This window comes from Saimiri boliviensis, chromosome 8 (genome assembly GCF_048565385.1).
Source record: "Saimiri boliviensis isolate mSaiBol1 chromosome 8, mSaiBol1.pri, whole genome shotgun sequence".
Taxonomy (NCBI): Eukaryota; Metazoa; Chordata; class Mammalia; order Primates; family Cebidae; genus Saimiri; species Saimiri boliviensis.
The window spans coordinates 38,187,911-38,209,243 of NC_133456.1; the positions used below are offsets into that span (position 1 = coordinate 38,187,911).

Here is a 21,333-nt window from a genome sequence, read left to right on the forward strand (position 1 = left end):
TTCCCACATGACTAGCTATTTCTCATAATACTATTTATCAATGACATAAATAGTCATCTTTCCCTTTAGGAATCTGAGTGACCACTGATATCAGATACTACATTCTCATATGTGTAGATGAAGCAAGTGGGGTTTAGAAAGTAACCCCTGCAAGACTCCAAGGGTAATAAATGAAAGAGCCCAAATGTTAGTCACTTTTCTAATTTTAATTTTGAAGTTTTTGTCTCTATTTGTCTCTGCCAGAACTTTGATTTTTCACCCCCTCCCCTACTTTTTTAAACTGAACATCTAATTTGGTGTTGTCTGCTACTAACTAGATATCTTTAACGATTAAAATCAGTTTCATAAAGTGTCAGAACATTAACATATGAAATAATTCTTCAAATTGTGTTTTAAAATGCTAAAAGTAAAAAAGTAAGTACTCATCTGTACTTTTTGTATTTCTTTAGGCTTACTTTAGTTTTCTTTTATATTAACATGAAATATATATTGTATATGATTTACATACATTTTAGAGAATAATTATACATTGAATCCTATGTAAGTTAAGAACAGACTATTGCCAATTCCTCCCCAGTTACATCCCCCCACCTCTGCTCTAAATGTAGTCATTGTTTTTTAAGCTAATCATTCCGTTTGAGGGATAGTTATTCATTGATTTTCTTTACATTTTATCATGTGTGTGGAATCCTGAACACCATACTTTATTTTGTCTTTTTTGGTAATGGTGCATACATGGAATGATACTGTGTATATTACTTTATAATGTCTTTCATTTACTCATTACAGTTGAGATTTATCGATGTTTAAGTTTGTAATTGTTGTCCATATAATGTTGTTAATATAAATAACTTTTATTCTAAAATTTCAAATGTTTGCAAAATAGTTTTTTTCCCTGGAAAAATTCTGGTTCATAAGTAACAAACATGATTTTATAAAACAAATCTCATATTTACTATTTCAATTTATTTCCTTCTTCAAAGGAACAACAATTAAGATAATATGCTATGAGACATGTGAACAAGAATGTTTTCATTTGAAAACCATGTTGCATTTCATTTTGTTAAAATGGCAAACATTAATTTTTCCAGGAAATTCAGAGTAAAAGGTTCTGTGTTGTATTAACTTTACCATACTGGTGATGAGAAAAAAAAGTCATATGCTTAGTGTAGGCACATAAAAGTTGCTCTGGCAGCCTAATTTGAATTTCTGAGTCTGTGTGTGATTAAGATCTCAGTTAAAAAGCTGCATTCATTTAAAATGAAACCTTGAATCTTTAGGAGAAATGTACGTAATTGCAATTGACTTAATTCTTCAGTTTGTAATGTACTTTGAATACCTTTCATGAGTAATTCCTTATTTGTTAAAGTGGGTAAGAATGATAGTATACGTTTTACTGAAGGGAAAATGAGAGCATGTAATTCATTTAGTTATCTAAAAAGATTCCAGAAAGAAGTAAGAAAGGAAGAAGTAAAAGTAATATTTTCAAGCCATTAGAAATTGTTTAATGCTTAATCCATGCATAATCCATAGCGGTTCATCTCTACATTTGTTATAATAACTTTGAAGATTTATTGAAGTTTGAAAGAAACTTTAAGACTTACGGAAGTTTGAAAGAAAACAGACTTCAAGGGTTAAAATCTTGACTCACCAAATATAGAGTGAAATAATTGTATTTGGTTTTCCTCAAGTAAAATTCCAGGATATTTTTAGATTTTAATGTATATTTAGTTTGTGTTCTACTTTTTGAAGTCCTATAGTAAATTCATTAAAATTTAAATAACAGTAAAGATTATAATAAACAATAAGAATGAATTCTACTTAGCTCATTACCACCACAGAGGCCCCAAGTCCTATAGAGAATGTCCATAGAAATGTCAAAACTAAACCTATACACTATTCTCTTTTGCAGCTAATACGGTTATCTTATAAAATCATAGTCACATTAGTTAGTCCACAGTTTGGCCCCAAGTTGACTTTTAGTTTGAAGTTCGTTCATCAGACTCCTAACTTAGTTTGTATTCCTCCAGAAGACCTGCAACTGAATGAACGGGCAGAATATTGTCCTTATTTTCCATCTCCATACATTAGAAATAATTCATGAATATTAGCAACAATGTTCAGTATGAAATTTAAGTATGAAATAATCCTCGTTCTCTTTTGGTTAGTAATAGTTACCGAATTAGGTGTTTTTAACAGGAATGGTGACGTTTCAGAAATGTCTGTCTCTAAGTTTTTTAAGAGAGTAGATTATGCAGAGCACAGCATTTTACAATAAATAAAAACTGCTTAAGATAACAAGAAAATCATGTGCTGTTTCTGAGAGCCTTTTTTTTTTTTTCCTCACTGGAGGAAACCTCCATAAAGTATGGGCTTGCACAGTCATGCCTAAGTTTCTGGGTGTGGGTGGTATATGCTTGCTCAAGCATGTGACAATGATGATTTGGGAAAGGAAACTTCTGGTGCTCAAAGTGAGTAAGAGGTTTCGCTAGTAGTAAAATCACAAAAACATTCTTCTGATGATTTTGACTTCGATAGAAATGGGTTTTTTTAAAACATTATTTCCACTGTGAAAGATCTTTGTTTAGATTCTGTTTTGTATTTATTTGTGTGGATGTATATTCTAATTTTACATGTGTTAAACCCCCAAGCTACTATAATTTGATAAATGCTGACAGTTGATATACTTGTGAATCATCACAACAAACAAGATACAAAACATTTTCATCATTTTCCAAAATATTTCTCATGTAACTTTAGTCCATCCCTGCCTTCACCCTCATTTGCAGGCAATCACTGATCTGTTCTTTGTCACCAGAGATTACTTAGCATCTTATATTAGTAGCAGTATGTTTTTGTAGTATGTAGCATGCATTCTTTTGTGCCTGTCTGGTACTTTCACTTAGTAGGATGATTTTGAGATATGTCAATATTGTGTCCTCCTTTTTGTGGTTGGTTTATTCCACTGTATGGATAAATGATTCATTTAACTATTAATTGACATTTAAGTTGTTTCCAGTTTTTGGCAATCTTGAATAAATATTTGCAAATAATGCCACTATGAACATTCATGCGTAAGTCTTCTGTGTACATGTATCCATTTCTCTTAGGTAAATACAGTTGGAATGTCCAAGTAATACAGTGGGCATATGTTTGAATTTTTTAAAAAAACCTGCCAGAAATTTACCAGTGTAATTTACATTATTTTACATTCCCACTAGTAATGTATGAAAGTTTTAATTTCTCCACATTCTTGCCAGGATTTATTGGTCTTTCTAATTTTATCATACTTATAGGTGTGTAATCATTATCTCACTATGTTTTATATCTGCATTTACTTTATGGTTACTAATACTGAACATCTTTCCATGTATCTATTGACCATTTTAATATCTTTTTATTTTTTGATGAGGAAGCTTGTTTAAATCATTTGTCCAGATTTTAAAACTGATTTTCAAAGTTACCGAATTGTAGCAGTTCTTAACATAATCTACATAGCAGTCTTTTGTTAGATATGTATATTGCAAATACTTTCTTTTACTCTGGTTTGTCTTTCATTATCTTAATGATATCTTTCTAAAAGCAAAATATTTAAATATTGTTAATGTCCAATTTATCAAATTTCTTTTCATGGCTTGTTCTATTTATGTCCCAATAAATCTTTGCCTATGTCAAAGTGAGAGATTCTCTTATATATTTTCTTCTAGGGGTATTATAGTTTCAGCTTTTACATTGAAGCCAATAATCCAATTAAAGAGAACTGTTTTGGTGTACGTGTAAAAAAGGTTGAGGTTTATTTTTTTGCATATATATACTAGCTTTTTCAACATGTGTTGTTGAATAACTTGTAGCTCTTTTTAAAATTGCCTTAACACTTTTATTTAAAATCAATAGATTGGTTGAGGGTGGAGCAAGAAGGTGACTCACCCCAGCACCAGGCGGGAACCCATAACCCATGTGAAGCAAACTCAATCAGCAGTCTGCATCACTGCCAGTTGACTACATTGTCCTTGGTCTCTGAACTCCTTAGCAATCATTCCCCCATATAAACATCAATTTGAACAACTATTTATACATGAAAATACCTTCACAAGAGCTAAAGAAACCAAGTGAGAGAACACAGTGCCTAGTTATAAGTATATTAATAAGAAAAGATATGTTGAAGAGGAGGTCAGTTTTAAATTACTTATGTCACCTCTTACCCAATTCTAGACAGCACATTGTGATGAGAAATACTGTCTACCTGGGGGAAAGAGAGGGAAACAAACATAGAAATTTGCGTTGGACCCTAACACTGGGCCCACCAAAGTAAAATCCAGCACTGGGAAGATTCTCATGAGCCCTGACTGCAGGCTGGTGCCCATGGACTCCAGACCCCCCCAGCACCAGGTGAGAACCCATAATCCATGTGAGACAAACTCAGTCGGCACTGTGCATCACTGCTAGCTAACTACAATGTCCTCTGTCTCTGAACAAACCTCAGAGGCAGGCATGCCTCAGTGACCACATGGCACTGGGTGCACTCCAACACTAAACCAATCTCAGTGGCCAAGGGATTCCAGTCTGGCAATAGCAGTACTAGGCTTAGGGTGCACCCAGTTCTCCAGTAGCCACAATAGGAGTCATGGCAGTAGGTCTTCCCAGGATCTCTGGAAAAGCTTACTGTTGAAAAGCATTCCCAGAGTCAATTTATAAATTTATGAAGTGCCTCCTTCTTCAAAAACATAGATATTGAGCAAGGCCGCAAGGATCAAGCACATCAGGGAAACATGACATCACCAGAGAGACAAAATAAAGTGACAGTGACCAACCACAAAGGCATGTCTGAAGAGCCTGATAGAGTTCAAAATAACTGTTTTAAGGAAGCTCAGCAAAGTTCAAGAAAACATAGAGAAACAATTCAATGAAATTAGGAAAATACTGAGTGACCAGAAAAGGAAATCTAATGGAGAGACTGAAATAATCTTGAAAAAAATCAAACGGAAATCCTGGAGCTCAAAAATACAATGAACAAAATGAAAAATATAATGTAGAATGTCAACAGTAGAATTATCAAGCAAAAGGAAGAATCTGTCAACTTGAAACAAGTTATTCGAAAATATATAGTCATAGGAGAAAAAAAGAATGAAAAGAAATGAAGGCTCACAGGATTTGTGAGACAGCATCAAAAGAACAAAGTGTTTGAGTCATTGGAGTTCAAGAGGGAGAAGAGAAGGATTAAGGGATAGAAAACTTACTTAGGGAAATAATAGCAAAAAGCTTTCCAAACCTGAAGAAAGATAAAAATATTCAGCTAAAGGAAAATCAAACCTCTATAATTAGATTCAATTCAAGTAAGACTACCCGAAGACATATTAGAATCAAACTGTCAAAAATCAAAAGCAAAGAGAGGATCCTAACGGCAGCAAAAGAAAAGAAGCGATAACATGAAAAGGAGCTCCAGTGTGCCTAGAAGCGGACTTCTCAGCAGAAACCTTATGGGCCAGAAGAGAGTAGGATGATGTATTTAAATACCTGAAAAATAAAAATAAAAATAAAACCCTGTCAAGCATGAATACTGTAACTAGCAAAACTGTCCTTAAGAAATGAAGGAGAGAGAGACTTTCTCAGATAAACAGAAGCCGAGGGAATTTCTCACCACCAGACCTGTCTTATAAGTGGTGGCAGGCACCTGTAATCACATCTACTTGGGAGACTGAGACAGGAGAATTATTTGAACCCGGGAAATGGAGGTTGCAATGAGCCGACATCATGCCACTGCACTCCGGCCTGGGCCACAGAGCAAGACTCCATCTCAAATAAATAAATAAATAAATAATAATAAAAAGACATGCTAAAGGACATTCTTCAAGCTGAAGGAAAAGGACACTAATGAGTTATACAAAAACATCTAAAAGCATAAAACTCATAGTCAAATTCCGAATATTTTAATACTGTAATGGTGGTCTGTAAATCACTTATATCTTTAGTTTGAAGGTTAAAATGTAAAATGATTTCAAATTAAACAACTGGAATCATTTTTAAGGGATATGCAATATAAAAGATGCTAAGGGTGACATCAAACATTTAAAATGTTAGGAAGTGAGTGGTGAGTAAAATAAAAATGTAGCCGTTTTCTTTTTGTTATCAAAGTTAAGTTATTATCACCTTAAAATAAACTGTTATAACCATAAGATATTTTTGTAAGCCTCAAGGCAGTCACAAAGCAAAAACCTATAGTAGATACACAGTCAAAAGCAAGGAATCAAACATACCACTAGAGAAAATTAGCCACAAAGAAAAAAATAGTAAGAATGGAAGAAAGGAACAAAAGATTTACAAAACAGCAAAAAAGGAATTTACACAATAGTAGTCATAAGTTCTTATCTATTAATAATCACCTTGAGCGCAAATGTATTAAGTTTCTTAATCAAAAGACACATTGTGGCTGACTGGTTTAAAAAAAAAATGACCCAACTATATGCTGCCTACAGAGACTCACTTCACCTGTAAGGACACATGCACTGAAAGATATTCCATGCAATGGAAACCAAAAGCGAGCAGGAATAACCATGCTTATATAAGATTAAATAGACTTTAAGTCAAAAACTGTGAAGAGAGACCAAAAAGGTCTTTAAATAATAAAAAAGAGGTCGATTCTGTAAGAGCATATGACAATTGTAAATATATATGTATCCAATATTGAAGCACCTAAATATAAAAATCAGGTATTAATAGATTTAAAGGGAGAGATAGACTGCAAGAAAATAACATTAGTGGACTTCAGTACCCCGCTTTTAGCAATGGGCAGATCATCCAGGCAAAAAAATCAATGAGACATTACATTTAAACTACATTGTAGAACAAATGGACCTACCAGACATATACAGAACATTCCATCCAACAGCTGCAGAATACACATTTTTCTCAATATCACATGAAACATTCTCTAGGTTAGATCATAGGTTAGACTACTTTGAGTGGAAAAACAACTCAAATTGTTTTTCCTTTGCTCTCACACCATAGCAATCAACACAGACGACTTCTGTGACCAAAAGTTTGTTTGTTTTCTACACACCAAACAATGAATTTTGCAGTGTACACCAGCTGGTTGTATCCTGATTCAATTCAATTCTGACGCTATTTCCTTGAAGAAAACATCAAATCGCATAGGTTAAGGGGCTCAGTCCCTAAGACGGTGCCTTCCCTCCCCAGTTCTGATACCTATTACAAGCCTCAGGTTATTTTGCCTGTGCTTCTGACTGCCTGGCTATAAGTCTGGGTTCCCATGACCCCCTCCTTGGGTTTATTTTCTAGAACAGCTCATAGAACTCAGTGAAACACTTACTTATTGTTAATAGCTTATTATAAAAGATAATACAAACAATATAGATGAAAAAGTGCATAGGGCAAGGCATGTGGGAAGGGGTGCAAAATTTCCATGCTCTTTCCAGGTACACCACTTTCTAGTAACCTCTGTATGTTTAGCTATCTGGAAACTTTCTAAACCCAGTCCTTTGGATTTTTATGTAGGCTTCATTACACAAACATGATTGATTAGTTATTGGCCATTGGTGATCAACATAACCTTCAGCACTTTTACTCTCCCCAGAGGTTGAAGGGTGAGGCTGAAAGTAAACCAGGTAATCATGCCCTGGTCTTCCCAGTGACCAGCCACCACCCTGAAGCTACTAACCACCAGTCAGCTAATGAGCATATGCAAAAGACATCACTTTGGAGACTTTAAGAATTTTAGGAGATGTATGTCAGGAAACAGGGTCAAAACCCAAATGTACATTTTACAATATCACAGGCACAAAGCAAATTTTAACAAATTTTTACAATTGGGATCATATCAAGTATCCCCTCTGACCATAATCATATAAATCTGAAATCAATAACAGGAGGAGCTTCACAAATACGTGAAAATTAAACAACATACTCCTAAACAACCAATTGGCTAGTAAAATTAAAAGAAAAATAAAAAAAAATTATTGAGACAAATGAAAGTGGAAACACAACATACCAAGACCTATGGGATACAACAAAAATAGTTATAAAAGGAAGATTTATAGCAATAAAGTAAATGCCTACATCAGGAAAGAAGACCTAATGTTGAAAGTAAAGAACCAGAAAAACAAGAACAAACTGAGCCCAAAGTTAGTAGAAGGACGCAAAAAATAAATACCAGAACATAAATAAATAAAATAGAGACTAGAAAAACAATAGAAAAAAAGGGACGAAACGAGTTCCTTTTTAAAATGATAAAATCAACAAACCTACAACTAAACTAAGAAAAAAAGAGACATCAATAAAATTAGAATGAAAAAGGAGAAATTACAATTGATACTGCAGAAATATGAAGGATTACAAGAAGCTATTACAAACAATTATATGCCAACAAGTTGGATAAGCTAGGAGAAATTGATAAATTCCTGGACATATCCTACCAAGATTGAATTATGAAGAAATAAAAAAATTGAACAGCCCAGTAATGAGTAAGGAGATTAAATCAGTAACAAAAAGTCATCCATCAAAGAGAAGTCCAGGAGCTGTTGGCTCAGGAACTGCTGAATTCTACCAAACTTGTAAAGAAGAATACCAATTCTTTTCATTCTTCCAAAAATTGAAGAGGAAGGAATACTTCTAAAGTCATTTTACAAGGCCAGAATTATCCTCACACCCAAATAAGACAAGGACACTACAGAAAAAGAAAACTACAGGCCAATATCCCTGGTAAACATAAGTGCAAAAGTCTTTAACAAGATGCTAGCAAGCCAAATTAAATAGCAGATTAAAAAGACCATTAATCATGATCAAGTGGGCTTCATCCAGAGATGTAAGGATCAACATACACAAACCAATAAACATGATACATCTCATGAAGAGAATGAAGAACAGAAACCGTATGATTATTTCTACAGATGCAAAAAAGCCTTAAAAAAATTCAACATCCTTTCATGATAAAAATTCTCAATAAATTAGGTATAGAAGGAAGGTACCTCAATACATTAATGGTTATATATAAAAAACTCACAGCTGACATCACACTTAGTGGGGGAAAATGAAAGTCTTACGTCTAAGATCAGAAACAAGACAAGGATGCCCATTCTTGCCACTTCTATTCAACATGGTACTGGAAGCATAAAGTTGTTAATAATATTTCCTCATAATGCTGAAAGTTCTAGCCAGAGCAATTAGGGAAATGAAAGAAATAAAGGGATCCAGAGAGAAAATTAAGAAGTCTAATTGTTCCTGTTTGCAGACAACATGACCTTATATATGGAAAACTCAAAGACTCCACCAAAAACTCTTAGAACTAAAAAATGAATTTAGTAAAGTTGCAGGATACAAAATCAACATTAACAAGCAGTAGCTTTTCTACACACTAACAGTGAACTATCTGAGAAGGAAATTTTTAAAAAATCTCATTTTTAATAGATACAGAAAATAAAATACTAATAGATAAATTTAACCAAGGAGATAAAATTAATAAAGTATATATGTGTGTGTCTATTTCTGGATTATGCATTATATTTCACTGATAAATGTGATTATCTTTTAGCCAATGCCAGATTGTTCTGATTATTGCAGCTTCAGAGTGAAGCTTAAACTTAAGTAGATCTCTCTCTCTCTCTCTCTCTCTCTCTCTTTTTGTTATTCTTTCTAAACAAATAGATTTGGCTATTCTAGGTTTCCATTTATATATAAATTTTAGAATCATCTTTGCAATTTCCACAGAAAAGACTACCACATTTTGATTGAGACTGTTCTTGAGGAGAATTGACATCTTAATAACATTGGGACTTTCCATTATACAGGATTTATTGAATTTACTCTGCAATGTTTTATAGTTTTCAGTGTACAGGTCTTATCATCTTTTATTACCTTTTTTACTAGGTATTTTTTGCATTACTGTAAATTTTAAAATTTTCATTTTTCAATTTTTGTGCTAGTATAGAAAAATATAGTTGTTTTGAAATAGTATTAGTATTTTATATTTTTACTTTACTAAGTTCAATTAGTTCTAGGGAAAAAAACTTGCTCAAACTGTTAAAGTGTATCTGTGGAAATTATATACCTAATACTTCACTTCTTACATAGTGCAATATTTGATTTGTTAATATTTTGTGAAAAAAATTTGTATCATTTGTAAGTGCTGCTGGTCATTGTTTTTTAATTTGTAATGTGTTTATATGGTTTTGATCTATGGTTAATTTTACTTTCATAAAATGAGTTAGAAAGTGTTGTCTCCTTGATTTTCTAAAAGGGTTTGTGTGTAAAATTACTATTACTTCTTCCTTACATGTTTGCTTAAATTCGTCAGTGTAGCCAGTTTGATAGAAGGCTTTTTATCAACAAATTCAGTTTTTTAAAGATATAAGGTTTTCAGATTTTTTTATTCTTAAGTTTCAAAAGCTTTGTCTTCAACGAACTTGTCCATTTCAACTGTTATTGAATTTGATTAGCATAATAATCTTAATAAGATTCCCTCACTTTTCCTTTCACGAATGTAAATCTATATGAATGGCCCTTCTTTCCTTCCTGATATTAGAGATTTGTGTTCTTTCTATTTTTTTCCTGATCAGTCTAGTTGTTGGTTTATAAATGTTGATGATCTTTTCAAAAAACCAGGTTTTGGTTTCCTTAATTTTTTGCATTGCTTGTTTCCTGTTTTATTTATTTCTACTCTTAGATTTCTCATTGTCTTTGCTCTCCTCTATTTCTTGCTTCTATGGGTGAATTGCATACATTTTTTTCCTTTAAAATTAGCACCTCAAGGTAATACTTTTTCTAAATCCACTGTGTTAGCTGCTTATTTCAAATTTGTATGTTGTATTTTCATTATCCAGTGAAAACTAACTTATGAATTTCCTCTTTGAGCAAAGGGTTGCTTAGAAATGTGTTTGATTCCTAAATATTTGGCATTTTCTTAAAAATCTCGTTGCAATTGATTTTTAATTTAATTCTGTTTTGGTTGGAGAACATCTTTTATATGACTTCACTTTCTTAAACTTTTTGAGACTTGTTTTGTGGCACAGAATGTGGTCAAACTCAGTGAATATACGATGTGCACTTGCAAAAAATGTATTCTGCAGATGTTGGGTTAGGTTCTAAAAATATCAATGAGGTCAATGTGGTTGATAACTACATTAGTTGTTTATAACTATGTAATGAATTATCCCTCAACATAGCAGGAGATAAGATATATGTATTTTGAAAGATAAAAATGCATCATGAGTTGATATTGACACTTTTGATTAAAATTTAGGACTGAGGTTTTTTTTGTTGCTGTTGTTTGTTTGTTTTGAGACAGAGTCTTGCTCTGTCGCCCAGGCTGGAGTGCAGTGGTCTGATCTCAGCTCACTGAAACCCTGCCACCTGGGTTCAAGTGATTCTTCTGCCTCAGACTCCCAACTAGCAGGGACTACAGATGCCTGCCACCATGCCCAGCTAATTTTTTGTGTTTTTAGTAGAGATGGGGTTTCACCGTGTTAACCAGGATGGTCTTGATCTCCTGACCTCATGATCTGCCCACCTCAGCTTCCCGAAGTGCTTTAAACTTACTTATTTTACATCTATATCTCCTTTCTTCCGCACTAAAAAATTGAACAATACCAACATATAGACATACCTATCTCTCCACAACCTCACCCAACAGTGTATGTTATTAAACTGTTGGATTTTGCCAGTTAGAGATAAGAAATGGTATTTCCAAATACTTTTAATTTGCATTCCTCTTACCATGATTAATGTGGAATATCTTTTCATATGACTAAGAGACATTTTTACTTCTTTTTCCATAAACTCTCTGTCCATATGTTTAGTCTGGTTCACTATAGGTTTGGGTTGACCTTTATTTTTAATCCAGCTTGATCCAGCCATGTACCAGGGAACTGTGCAAGCCTCTATTCTAAGCCCATGAATTCTGACAATTGTCTCTTCCCTAACTTAACCAATCCCATTCAGATCCAGAATTCATACTGTCTGTGTCCAGATGTCTTGGTAATCCTGATTTTATGGACTTGACATTCGATCTTCTCTTTTAAAAGTTTGTCTCTCAGTGCTCTTGCAGTAACATGGCTTAGACTCACTTCGATTTGGGTTAATTTGGGTTGTGTATATATCCTAGCCTATTTCTTATGGTCTAGCCTGTGATTTCTACTGATGTAAGTGCAAGTAAGGCTTACTTGCACTAAGATTTATAATTGGGTAACCGAAGCAGCTTACTAGCCAGGTAGTCTTGGTCAAATTGTTTAATCACTTAATCTACATTTCTTTATCTGTAAAATAAGAATAATAATATCTGCTAGTCATAGAGAGATGGAAATAAAGAACATAAGCAAATTACCCAAACTCTATTCCTACTCTACTCATTCAACAAATTATTATCTTAAAAGAACAGTTTGTTAAAGAAAATGGCAGCTGAGAGGGGCACTAGATTAAAAAAAATTTCCAGAATAACACTGAGCCTTAAATTTTACTCTAAAATGTTTCTCTTTGCTAGTCAGATACACTCACTATAGATAAGCTACGAGCGTTACCTTTTCCTTGTGAACACTTTCTAGGAGCTTTGTGCCTTGCACAGTTAGAGCCTGCTGATAGCCAGCCTCAACTCCAATTACACAACCAGGTTTTCTCACTTCATGGCAATACTAAACTATTTATAACTCTTGTAAATTTTTATTTGGCTTTGTACCTTCTTCAAATGCCATTATTTTTGTTCACATTTTCCCTTCTATTTTCTTGGAAAACTCCTCATGTACTTAGATCCAGCTAAAACATTACTCAGTATAGGAAAGTTTTTTTTAATCTCTTACTCCTGTTTTCCTGGAATTTAAACATCTCTTCTTTTAAACTTCTGTACATCACATGCAACTTTGGTCACTGCACTGAAAACTTTACATTATAATTGTTTCCCTAACTGCTGTCTCTCCTGGACCTTAAACTCTTGGAAAAAAGGGGTATTGTTTATTATGATATCTCTGCGCCTAGCAGAGTACTTTGCCAATAACTGCTGCTTAAAAGATGTGTACTACCAATTCCCACTAAGAGCTTGGCTGACAAAAATGTAAACTTAATAGGCCATTGTCTATATCACCAGTCACCAACCCCGGGGCCTGTTAGGGACTGTGCTGCACAGCAGGAGGCATGTGGCAAGTGAGTGAGAATTGTGGCCTGAATCCACCTCTTGTCAGATCAGTTGGAGGCATTTGATTCTCATAGGAGCATGAGCCCTGTTTTGAACTGTGTATGCCAGGAATCTAGGTTGTGCATTCCTTATGAGAATCTAACTTATGCCTGATGATCAGAGGTGAAACAGTTTCATCCAGGAACCACTGCTCTCCCTTTCCCCTTGTCTGTGGAAAAATTATCTTCCTCAAATGGATCCTTGGTGCCAAAAAGTTTGGGGACCTTTTTCCCATCAGAGACTCTGTGATGTGATTTCAATGATGCTTAGGAAAATCCTTTTGTTTCATACCAGCATCCAATCAATACATCACCACTAAACTTTTTCTACCTTCTCATTGGTGCTTGAAAAGCCTGTAAAAGACAGTCAATCATTTTCTTCCACACTCAGAGATAGACTAAATGCATATAAGCCTGGAAGAAGACTTGCATATAAAGCAAGAGGGGGATGATGGGTATGCTGGGCTTAAAGCAGGACTATGCCAATCAGTGAGGAAGAGCAAGTCAAAAGTTCATACTGGGACACATTGTGCCGAGACTTTTGCTTAGCTGTCATAATTTAGATATTCATTGGCATCTGCAATACAAAAATAGTCTGAAGAATGTGAAAAAATATGATTTTAACTAGGAGTCAGATCTATTAATGCATATTTCTCTCTCTACCCCCATGTCTTTTTCAGAATGCATACATTCAGAAGCAGAGGGTGCTGCTCGACCAAACAACTCATTAATACTGCAGAATAGCAAGGAGAATCTCACTTTAGGTAGTGTGCATCTTTTAATGATAATTCTAGTAGGGGAGTGCTTGATGTCCATATAGGGTTTACATTTTAGATCTTGAATTGTCTCATGCATTATCTGTATTATCTAAATGATATTATATTTAAGAGTGTTGATACATTTTTCATTCTGAAATTATTCCTATGCTTATTGAGTACCTATTTTAAGAATGGGATCACTAAACAAACCCATGGTCTATTCAAAAATTTTTTATTCAACTTTTGAAACCTAGATTATTATCCCAGAGCACTTGTTACTAAGCATTTCTTAATGGGTGTCAATGATATATTTTCCACATCCTCTCTCAACCCGATTGTCTCCAAAATTTTTGTTTGCCATTATAATTAACAATGAAACAGAAAAGTTAATAGACTTTATTTTTTAGAGAAGTGTTAGGATCATAGCAAAATTTAGTGGAAAGTACAGAGATTTTCCATGTAACCTCTGCTCCCACACATGCAAGGCCTCCCCCATTATCAACATACCTGACTAGAGTGGTACATTTGTTAGAATTAAGGAACCTACATTGAAACACCAGCATTATCACCCAAAGTCCAATGTTTGCATTAGGGGCCATGCTTAGGATTGGATTTAATGTTTTCCGGCAAATATATAATGACATATCTCCACCATGATAGCATTTTACAGACTAATTTCACTGCCCTAAAAATCCTCTCTGTTTTACTTATTCATCCTTCCCTGCCAGCTAACTACAGGCAATACTGATATCCTGTCTCCATAGCTGTGTCTTTTCCAAAGTGTTATATCATTGGAATGTTACAGTATACAGCATTTTCAGATTGGCTTTTTTCACTTTAAAATATGCATTTAAGTGTCCCCATGACTTTTCATGTCTTAATGGTTCATTTGTTTAGTACTGAATAATATTCCATTGTTTGACTAGACCACAGTTTATTTATGTATTTGCCTGCTAAAAAAACATCTTGGCTGCTATCAAGTTTTGGCAATTATAAAAAAAGCTGCAATTAACATCCATGCACAGGTTTTTGTATGAATGTAAGTTTTTAACTCTTTGGGTAAATAAGAAAAAACATGATTGGATCGCATGGTAAGAGATTGCTTAGTTTTGTAAGAAACTGCCAAACTGTATTTCAAAGTAGAGGTACCACTTTACTTTCCTGCTAGTAATTAATGAAAGTACCTGTTGCTCCACTCCTCGCCTTTGGTGTGTAGTGGTTCTCACTGTTGTTTTAATTTGCCTTTCTTTGATGATATATGATGTAGAGCATCTTTTCATATGCTTATTTTCCATACATAGATACATTTTCCATGTATGTCTTCTTTGGTAAAGTGTCTGTCAAGATTTTTAACCTGTTTTTTAATCTGGTTGTTTCCTTGCATATTGCTGACTTTTAAGAGTTCTTTATGTGTTTTGGGTAACAGTCTTTTATTGAATACATATTTTGCTAATACAGTTGGCCCTCTTTATCCATGGGTTTCAAATCAACCAATCATAGATTGGAAATATTTGGAAAGAATTCCACAAACTTCTAAAAAGCAAAACTTGAATTTGCCATACTACATTGAATCCTCTGGATGTAGTGATATACAGGCGTTGTATTAGGTATTATAAGTAATGTAGAGTTGATTTAAAGAATACAGGTGGTTATATGCAAATACTAAGCCATTTTATACAAGGTATATGAGCATCTGTGGATTTTGGTATCCATGGGGTGATTGAACCAATCCCCCATTTGTAACAAGAATGACTGTGTTTTTTTTTCTAGTATGTAGCTTGTCTTTTCATTCTCTTGACAGTGTCTTTTGCAGAGTAGAAATTTTTAATTTTTCTGAATTCCAGCTTATTAATTCTTTATTTCATGGATTATGCCTTTACTGTGATAGCTAAAATATCACTGCCAAACCAAAGGTCATTTAGACTTTCTCTTATGTTACCTTTTAGGATTTTTTTTTTTAATTTTGCATTTTATATTTAGGTCACTGATTCATTTTGAGTACATTTTTGTGAAAGGTGTGAGATCTTTATCTAGATTCAATTTATTTTTGCATATGGATGTCCAGTTGTTCCAATATCATTTGTTCAAAAGACTCCAATGTATTGCCTTTGCTAATTTGCCAAATATAATATTTACGTAAGTCTATTTCTAAGCTCTCTATTTGGTTTCATTTACTTATCTATGTATTCTTTTGCTAATACCACGCTGTCTTGATTATTGTAGCTTTATAGTAAATCTTGAAGTTGGATAGTGTCACGCCCCCAACTTTGTTCTCCTTCAATGTGTTGACTATTCTGAGGTTTTTGCGTCTCTAGATAAACTTAAAAATCAGTTTGTTTATATCCATAAAATAACGTGCTGAGATTATGATGGGGATTGTGTTGAATCCATAGATCAAGTGGGAAAAACTGGCATTTTGATAATATTGATTCACCCTAGCTGCAAACACAAGGTCTCTCTCCATTTACTTCGATTTTCTTTGGTTCTTTTTCATCAGAGTTTCATCGTTTTCTTCATATAGATGTTGCACATATTTTGTTAGACTTATACCTAAGTATTTCACTTTGTGGATGCTAATATAAATGGTATCGTGTTTTTAATTTCAAATTCCACTTGTTCACTGCTGGCTTATAGGAAAGTGATTGACTTGTAAAATACAAGGTTAACATACAAAACTAATTCCTTATTTTTTTTTTTTGTTAATTCTTTCAGATGCTTTACATAGATAATTATGTCATGTATGAACAAAGACAATTTTATTCCTTCATTACCAATCTTGATCCATTTATTTTTTTTTTTTTCTTGTCATTGCATTGGTTAGAAATTCCAGTTGAAAAGCAGTGGTGAAAATAGTCATCCCTGCCTTGTTTCTGATCACAGTGAGAAAGCTTTCAGCATTAATTATGATGTTAGCTATAGAGTTTCTTGTAGATATTCTTTAAGTCGAGAAAGTTTCTTTTTATCCCAGTTTACTGAGAGTTTTTAAAAACTCATAAATGAGTGTTAAATTTTGTCAAATGCTTTTTCTGTATCGATTGAAATGATCATTTTTTTTCATTTAGCCTACTGATGTGATGGATGATATTAATTAATTTTTGAATTTTGAGCCAGCCATGCATATCTGGAATAAACTCTATTTGGTCATGAAATATAATTCTTTTAATACCTTCTTGGATTTGATTTGCTAATATTTTACTGATGATTTTAAGATGTATGTCTATGAGAGATACTGGTCTGTCGTGTTCTTTTTTAGTAATGCTTTTGTCTGGTTTAGGTATTAGGATAATGTCAACCTTACAGAATGAGCTAGGAAGCATTCCCTCCACTTCGGTTTCTGAAAGAGATTATAAGAATTGGTATAATTTCTTCCTTAAATATTTAACAAAATTGATCACTGAACCCATCTAGGCCTAGTGCTAAATGTTCTGAAAGTTTATTAATTATTGATTTAATTTATTTAATAGATATAGTTCTGTTTAATTTACCTCTTTCTCCTTCAGTTTAATTAATAGATAGAGTCCTGTTTAAATGGCCAAATTGTTTTGGCAGGTTTTGTCTTTTTTTTTTTTTTTTTTTTTTTTTGAGACGGAGTTTCGCTCTTGTTACCCAGGCTGGAGTGCAATGCGCGATCTTGGCTCACCGCAACCTCCGCCTCCTGGGTTCAAGCAATTCTCCTGCCTCAGCCTCCTGAGTAGCTGGGATTACAGACACGTGCCACCATGCCCAGCTAATTTTATTTTTATTTTTATTTTTATTTTGTATTTTTAGTAGAGACAGGGTTTCACCATGTTGACCAGAATAGTCTCGATCTCTTGACCTCGTGATCCACCCGCCTCGGCCTCCCAAAGTGCTGGGATTACAGGCGTGAGCCACCGCGCCCGGCCCAGGTTTTGTCTTTTAACAAATTGGTTTATTTCATCTGTATTACCAAATTTGTGGGCATAGAATTCTTCATAGTATTCCATTTTCTTTCTTTTATTTTTTAAAAACCATAATATAGCAACTATTCAAAAACATAATTTGAAATAGGTTAAAACAATTGTGATTGCAAAAAATTCTACAGAGCGAAAGGGAAGGAATGCACGTTGCTCTCAGAAACTATGGAATTGGCAAGTTGAAGTAGGTGAACTAGGTGAGGACTCTCATCTTTGTTCGTCTCCTGCTTCTGCTTTATTCTGTAGATATTCTTTAAGTTGAGAAAGTTTCTTTTTATCCCAATTTACCGAGAGTTATTCTAGTCCACCTTCTGAAGCCTACTTCTGTCAATTTGTCAAACTCTTTCTTGGTCCAGTTTTGTTCCCTTTCTGGTGAGGAGTTGTGATCCTTTGGAGGAGAAGAGGCGTTCTGGTTTTTGGGATTTTCAGCCTTTTTGTGCTGGTTTTTCCTCATCTTCGTGAATTTATCTACCTTTGGCCTTTGATGTTGGTGACCTTCAAATGAGGTTTCTGTGTGGATGTTCTTTTTGTTGATGTTGGTGCTACTCTTTTCCGTTTGTTAGGTTTCCTTCTAACAGTCAGGCTCCTCTGCTGCAGGTCTGCTGGAGCTTGCTGGAGGTCCACTCCAGACCCTGTTTGCTTGGGTATCACCAGCATAGGCTGCAGAACAGCAAAGATTGCTGCCTGTTCCTTCCTCTGGAAGCTTCATCCCAGAGGGGAACCCACCAGATGCCAGCCAGAGCTCTCCAGTGTGAGATATCTGTCAACCCTTGCTTGGAGGTATCTCCCAGTCAGGAGGCATGGGGGCCAGGGACCCACTTGAGGAGGTAGTCTGTCCCTTAGCAGAGCTCAAGTGCTGTGCTGGGAGGTCCAATGTTCTCTTCAGACCCAGCAGGCAGAAATGTTTAAGTCTGCTAAAGCTGAGCCCACAACCACCCTTTCCCCCAAGTACTCTGTCCCAGAGAGATGGGAGTTTTATCTATAAACCCCTAACTGGAGATGCTGCCTCTCTTTCTGAGATGACATGCCCAGAGAGAAGCAATCTAGAGAGGCAATCTGGCAACAGCAGATTTGCAGAGCTGTGGTGGGCTCTGCCCAGTTTGACTTTCCTGGTGTCTTTGTTTACACTGTGAGGGGAAAACTACCTACTCAAGCCTCAGTAATGGCAGATGCCCCTCCTCCCACTAAGCTCAAGCATCCCAGGTCAACTTTAGACTTCTGTGCTGGCAGCAAGAATTTCAAGCCAGTGGATCTTAGCTTGATGGGCTCTGCGGTGGTGGGATCCACTGGGGTAGACCATGACTTAGTTGGTTCCCTGACTTCAACCCCCTTTCCAGAAGAGTTAACAGTTCTGCCTCGCTGGTATTCCAGATGCCACTGGGGTATTGGAAAAAAAAAACAAAAACAAAAACAAAAACCTGCAGCTAGCTTGGTATCTGCTCAAATGGCCACCTAGTTTTGTGCTTGAAACCCAGGGCCCTGGTGGCATAGGCACCTGAGGGAATCTCCTGGTCTGTGGGTTGCAAAGACCGTGGGAAAAGCATAGTATCTGGGCTGGAATGCAACATAGAAAACTTAGTAGCATTTCTATATACAAACAACAAACCAGATGAAAAAGAACTCAAGAAAGCAATCTCATTTTACAATAGCTACAAAAATAAATAAATAATCTAGGAACAAATTTAACCAAGGAGATGAAAGATCTCTGCAAGAAAAACCATAAAACACTGAAGAAAGAAATCTAAGAGACACAAAGATACACCTGAAGAAGAGCAACCCCAATACACATAATCGTCAAATTCACCAAGGTTGAAATGAAGGAAAAAATGTTAAGGGCAGCCAGAGAGAAAGGTAGGGTTATCCACAAAGGGAAACCCATCAGACTTACAGTGGATCTTCCTGCAGAAACTCAACAAGCCAGAAGAGAATGGGAGCCAATATTCGACATTCTTAAAAAAAAGAATTTTCAGCCCAGAATTGCATATCCAGCCAAACTAAGTTTCATAAGTGAAGGCGAAATAATATCCTCTACAGACAAGTAAATGCTGAGAGATTTTTATCACCACCAGGTCTGCGTTACATGAGCTTCTGAAGGAAGCATTAAATATGGAAAGGAAAAACCAGTACCAGCCACTGCAAAAACATACCAAATTGTAAAGATCATCAACACTATGAAAGAACTGCATCAACTAACGGGCAAAATAACCAGCTAGCATTATGACAGGATCAAATTTACATGTACCAATATTAACCTTAAATATCAATGAGCTCAATGCCCCAATTAAAAGACACTGACTTGCAAACTGAATAAAGAGTCAAGACTCATTGGCGCTCTGTATTCAGGAGACCCATGTCATATGCCAAGACACACATAGGCTCAAAATAAAGGGATGGAGGACTATTTACCAAGCAAATGGAAACCAAAAAAAAAAGAAAAAGGAAAAAGAAAAAAGCAGGGGTTGTAACCCTAGTCTCCAGACTTTAAACCAACAAAGATTAAAAAAAGAAAGAAAAAAAAAAGGGGTATTACATAATGGTAAAGGGATAAATGCAACAAGAAGAGCTAACTATCCTAAATATATGTACACCCTATACAGGAGCAGACAGATTCATAAAGCAAGTTCTTAGATGCCTACAAAGAGACTTAGACTCCCACACAATAGTAATGAGAGACTTTAACATCCCACTGTCAATATTAGTTCAATGAGACAGAAAATTAATAAGGATATTCAGGACTTGAATTCAGTTCTGGACCAACTGGATCTACTAGACATCTACAGAACTCTCCACCCCACATCAACAGAATATATATTCTTCTCAGCACCATATCACACATATTCTAAAACTGACCACATAATTGGAAGTAAAACACTCCTCAGCAAATGCAAAGGCACAGAAATCATAACAAACAGTCTCTCAGACCACAGTGCAATCAAATTAGAACTCAGGAATAAAAAACTCACTTAAAACCACACAAGTATATGAAAACTGAGCCATCTGCTCCTTAATGACTACTGAGTAAATAACAAAATTGAGTCAGAAATAAATAAGTTCTTTGAAATCAATGAGAACAAAGACACACTGTACTAGAATCTCTTGGACACAGCTAAAGCAGTGTGTAGAAAGAAATTTATAACACTAAATGCCCATAGGAGAAAGGAGAAAAGATCTAAAATCGATACCCTAACATCACTATTAGAAGAACTAGAGAAGCAAGAGCAAACAAATTCAATAGCTAGCAGAAGACAAGAAATAACTAAGATCAGAGCAGAACTGAAGGAGATAGAGACACGAAAAACCCTTCAAAAAAAATCAATGAAACTAGGAGCTGGTTTTTTGGAAAAGAATACCTAAATAGATAGACTGCTAACCAGACTAATAAAAAATAAAAGAGAGAAGAATCAAACAAATACAATAAAAAATGATAAAGGTGATATCACCACTAATCTCACAGAAATACAAACTATCAT

General features: G+C 34.8%; 2 protein-coding genes across 5 annotated transcripts in view; one reads left to right on the forward strand and one right to left on the reverse strand.

The window, feature by feature from the left end:
* The window catches only part of GTPBP8 (GTP binding protein 8), a 156,580-nt gene that overhangs the window by 64,685 nt on the left and 70,562 nt on the right, over window positions 1-21,333 (reverse strand). The gene's annotated exons all lie outside the window — the stretch shown is intronic.
* The window catches only part of CD200R1 (CD200 receptor 1), a 53,332-nt gene that overhangs the window by 13,365 nt on the left and 18,634 nt on the right, over window positions 1-21,333 (forward strand). The window contains exon 2 of one of the 2 annotated variants that reach the window (XM_074404344.1): window positions 13,851-13,934. The exons of the other annotated variant lie outside the window; for it this stretch is intronic. Within the exon in view, the coding sequence (XP_074260445.1) occupies window positions 13,851-13,934 (84 nt within the window). The remainder of the gene's footprint in view (window positions 1-13,850; window positions 13,935-21,333) is intronic. 2 annotated transcript variants of the gene reach the window in all.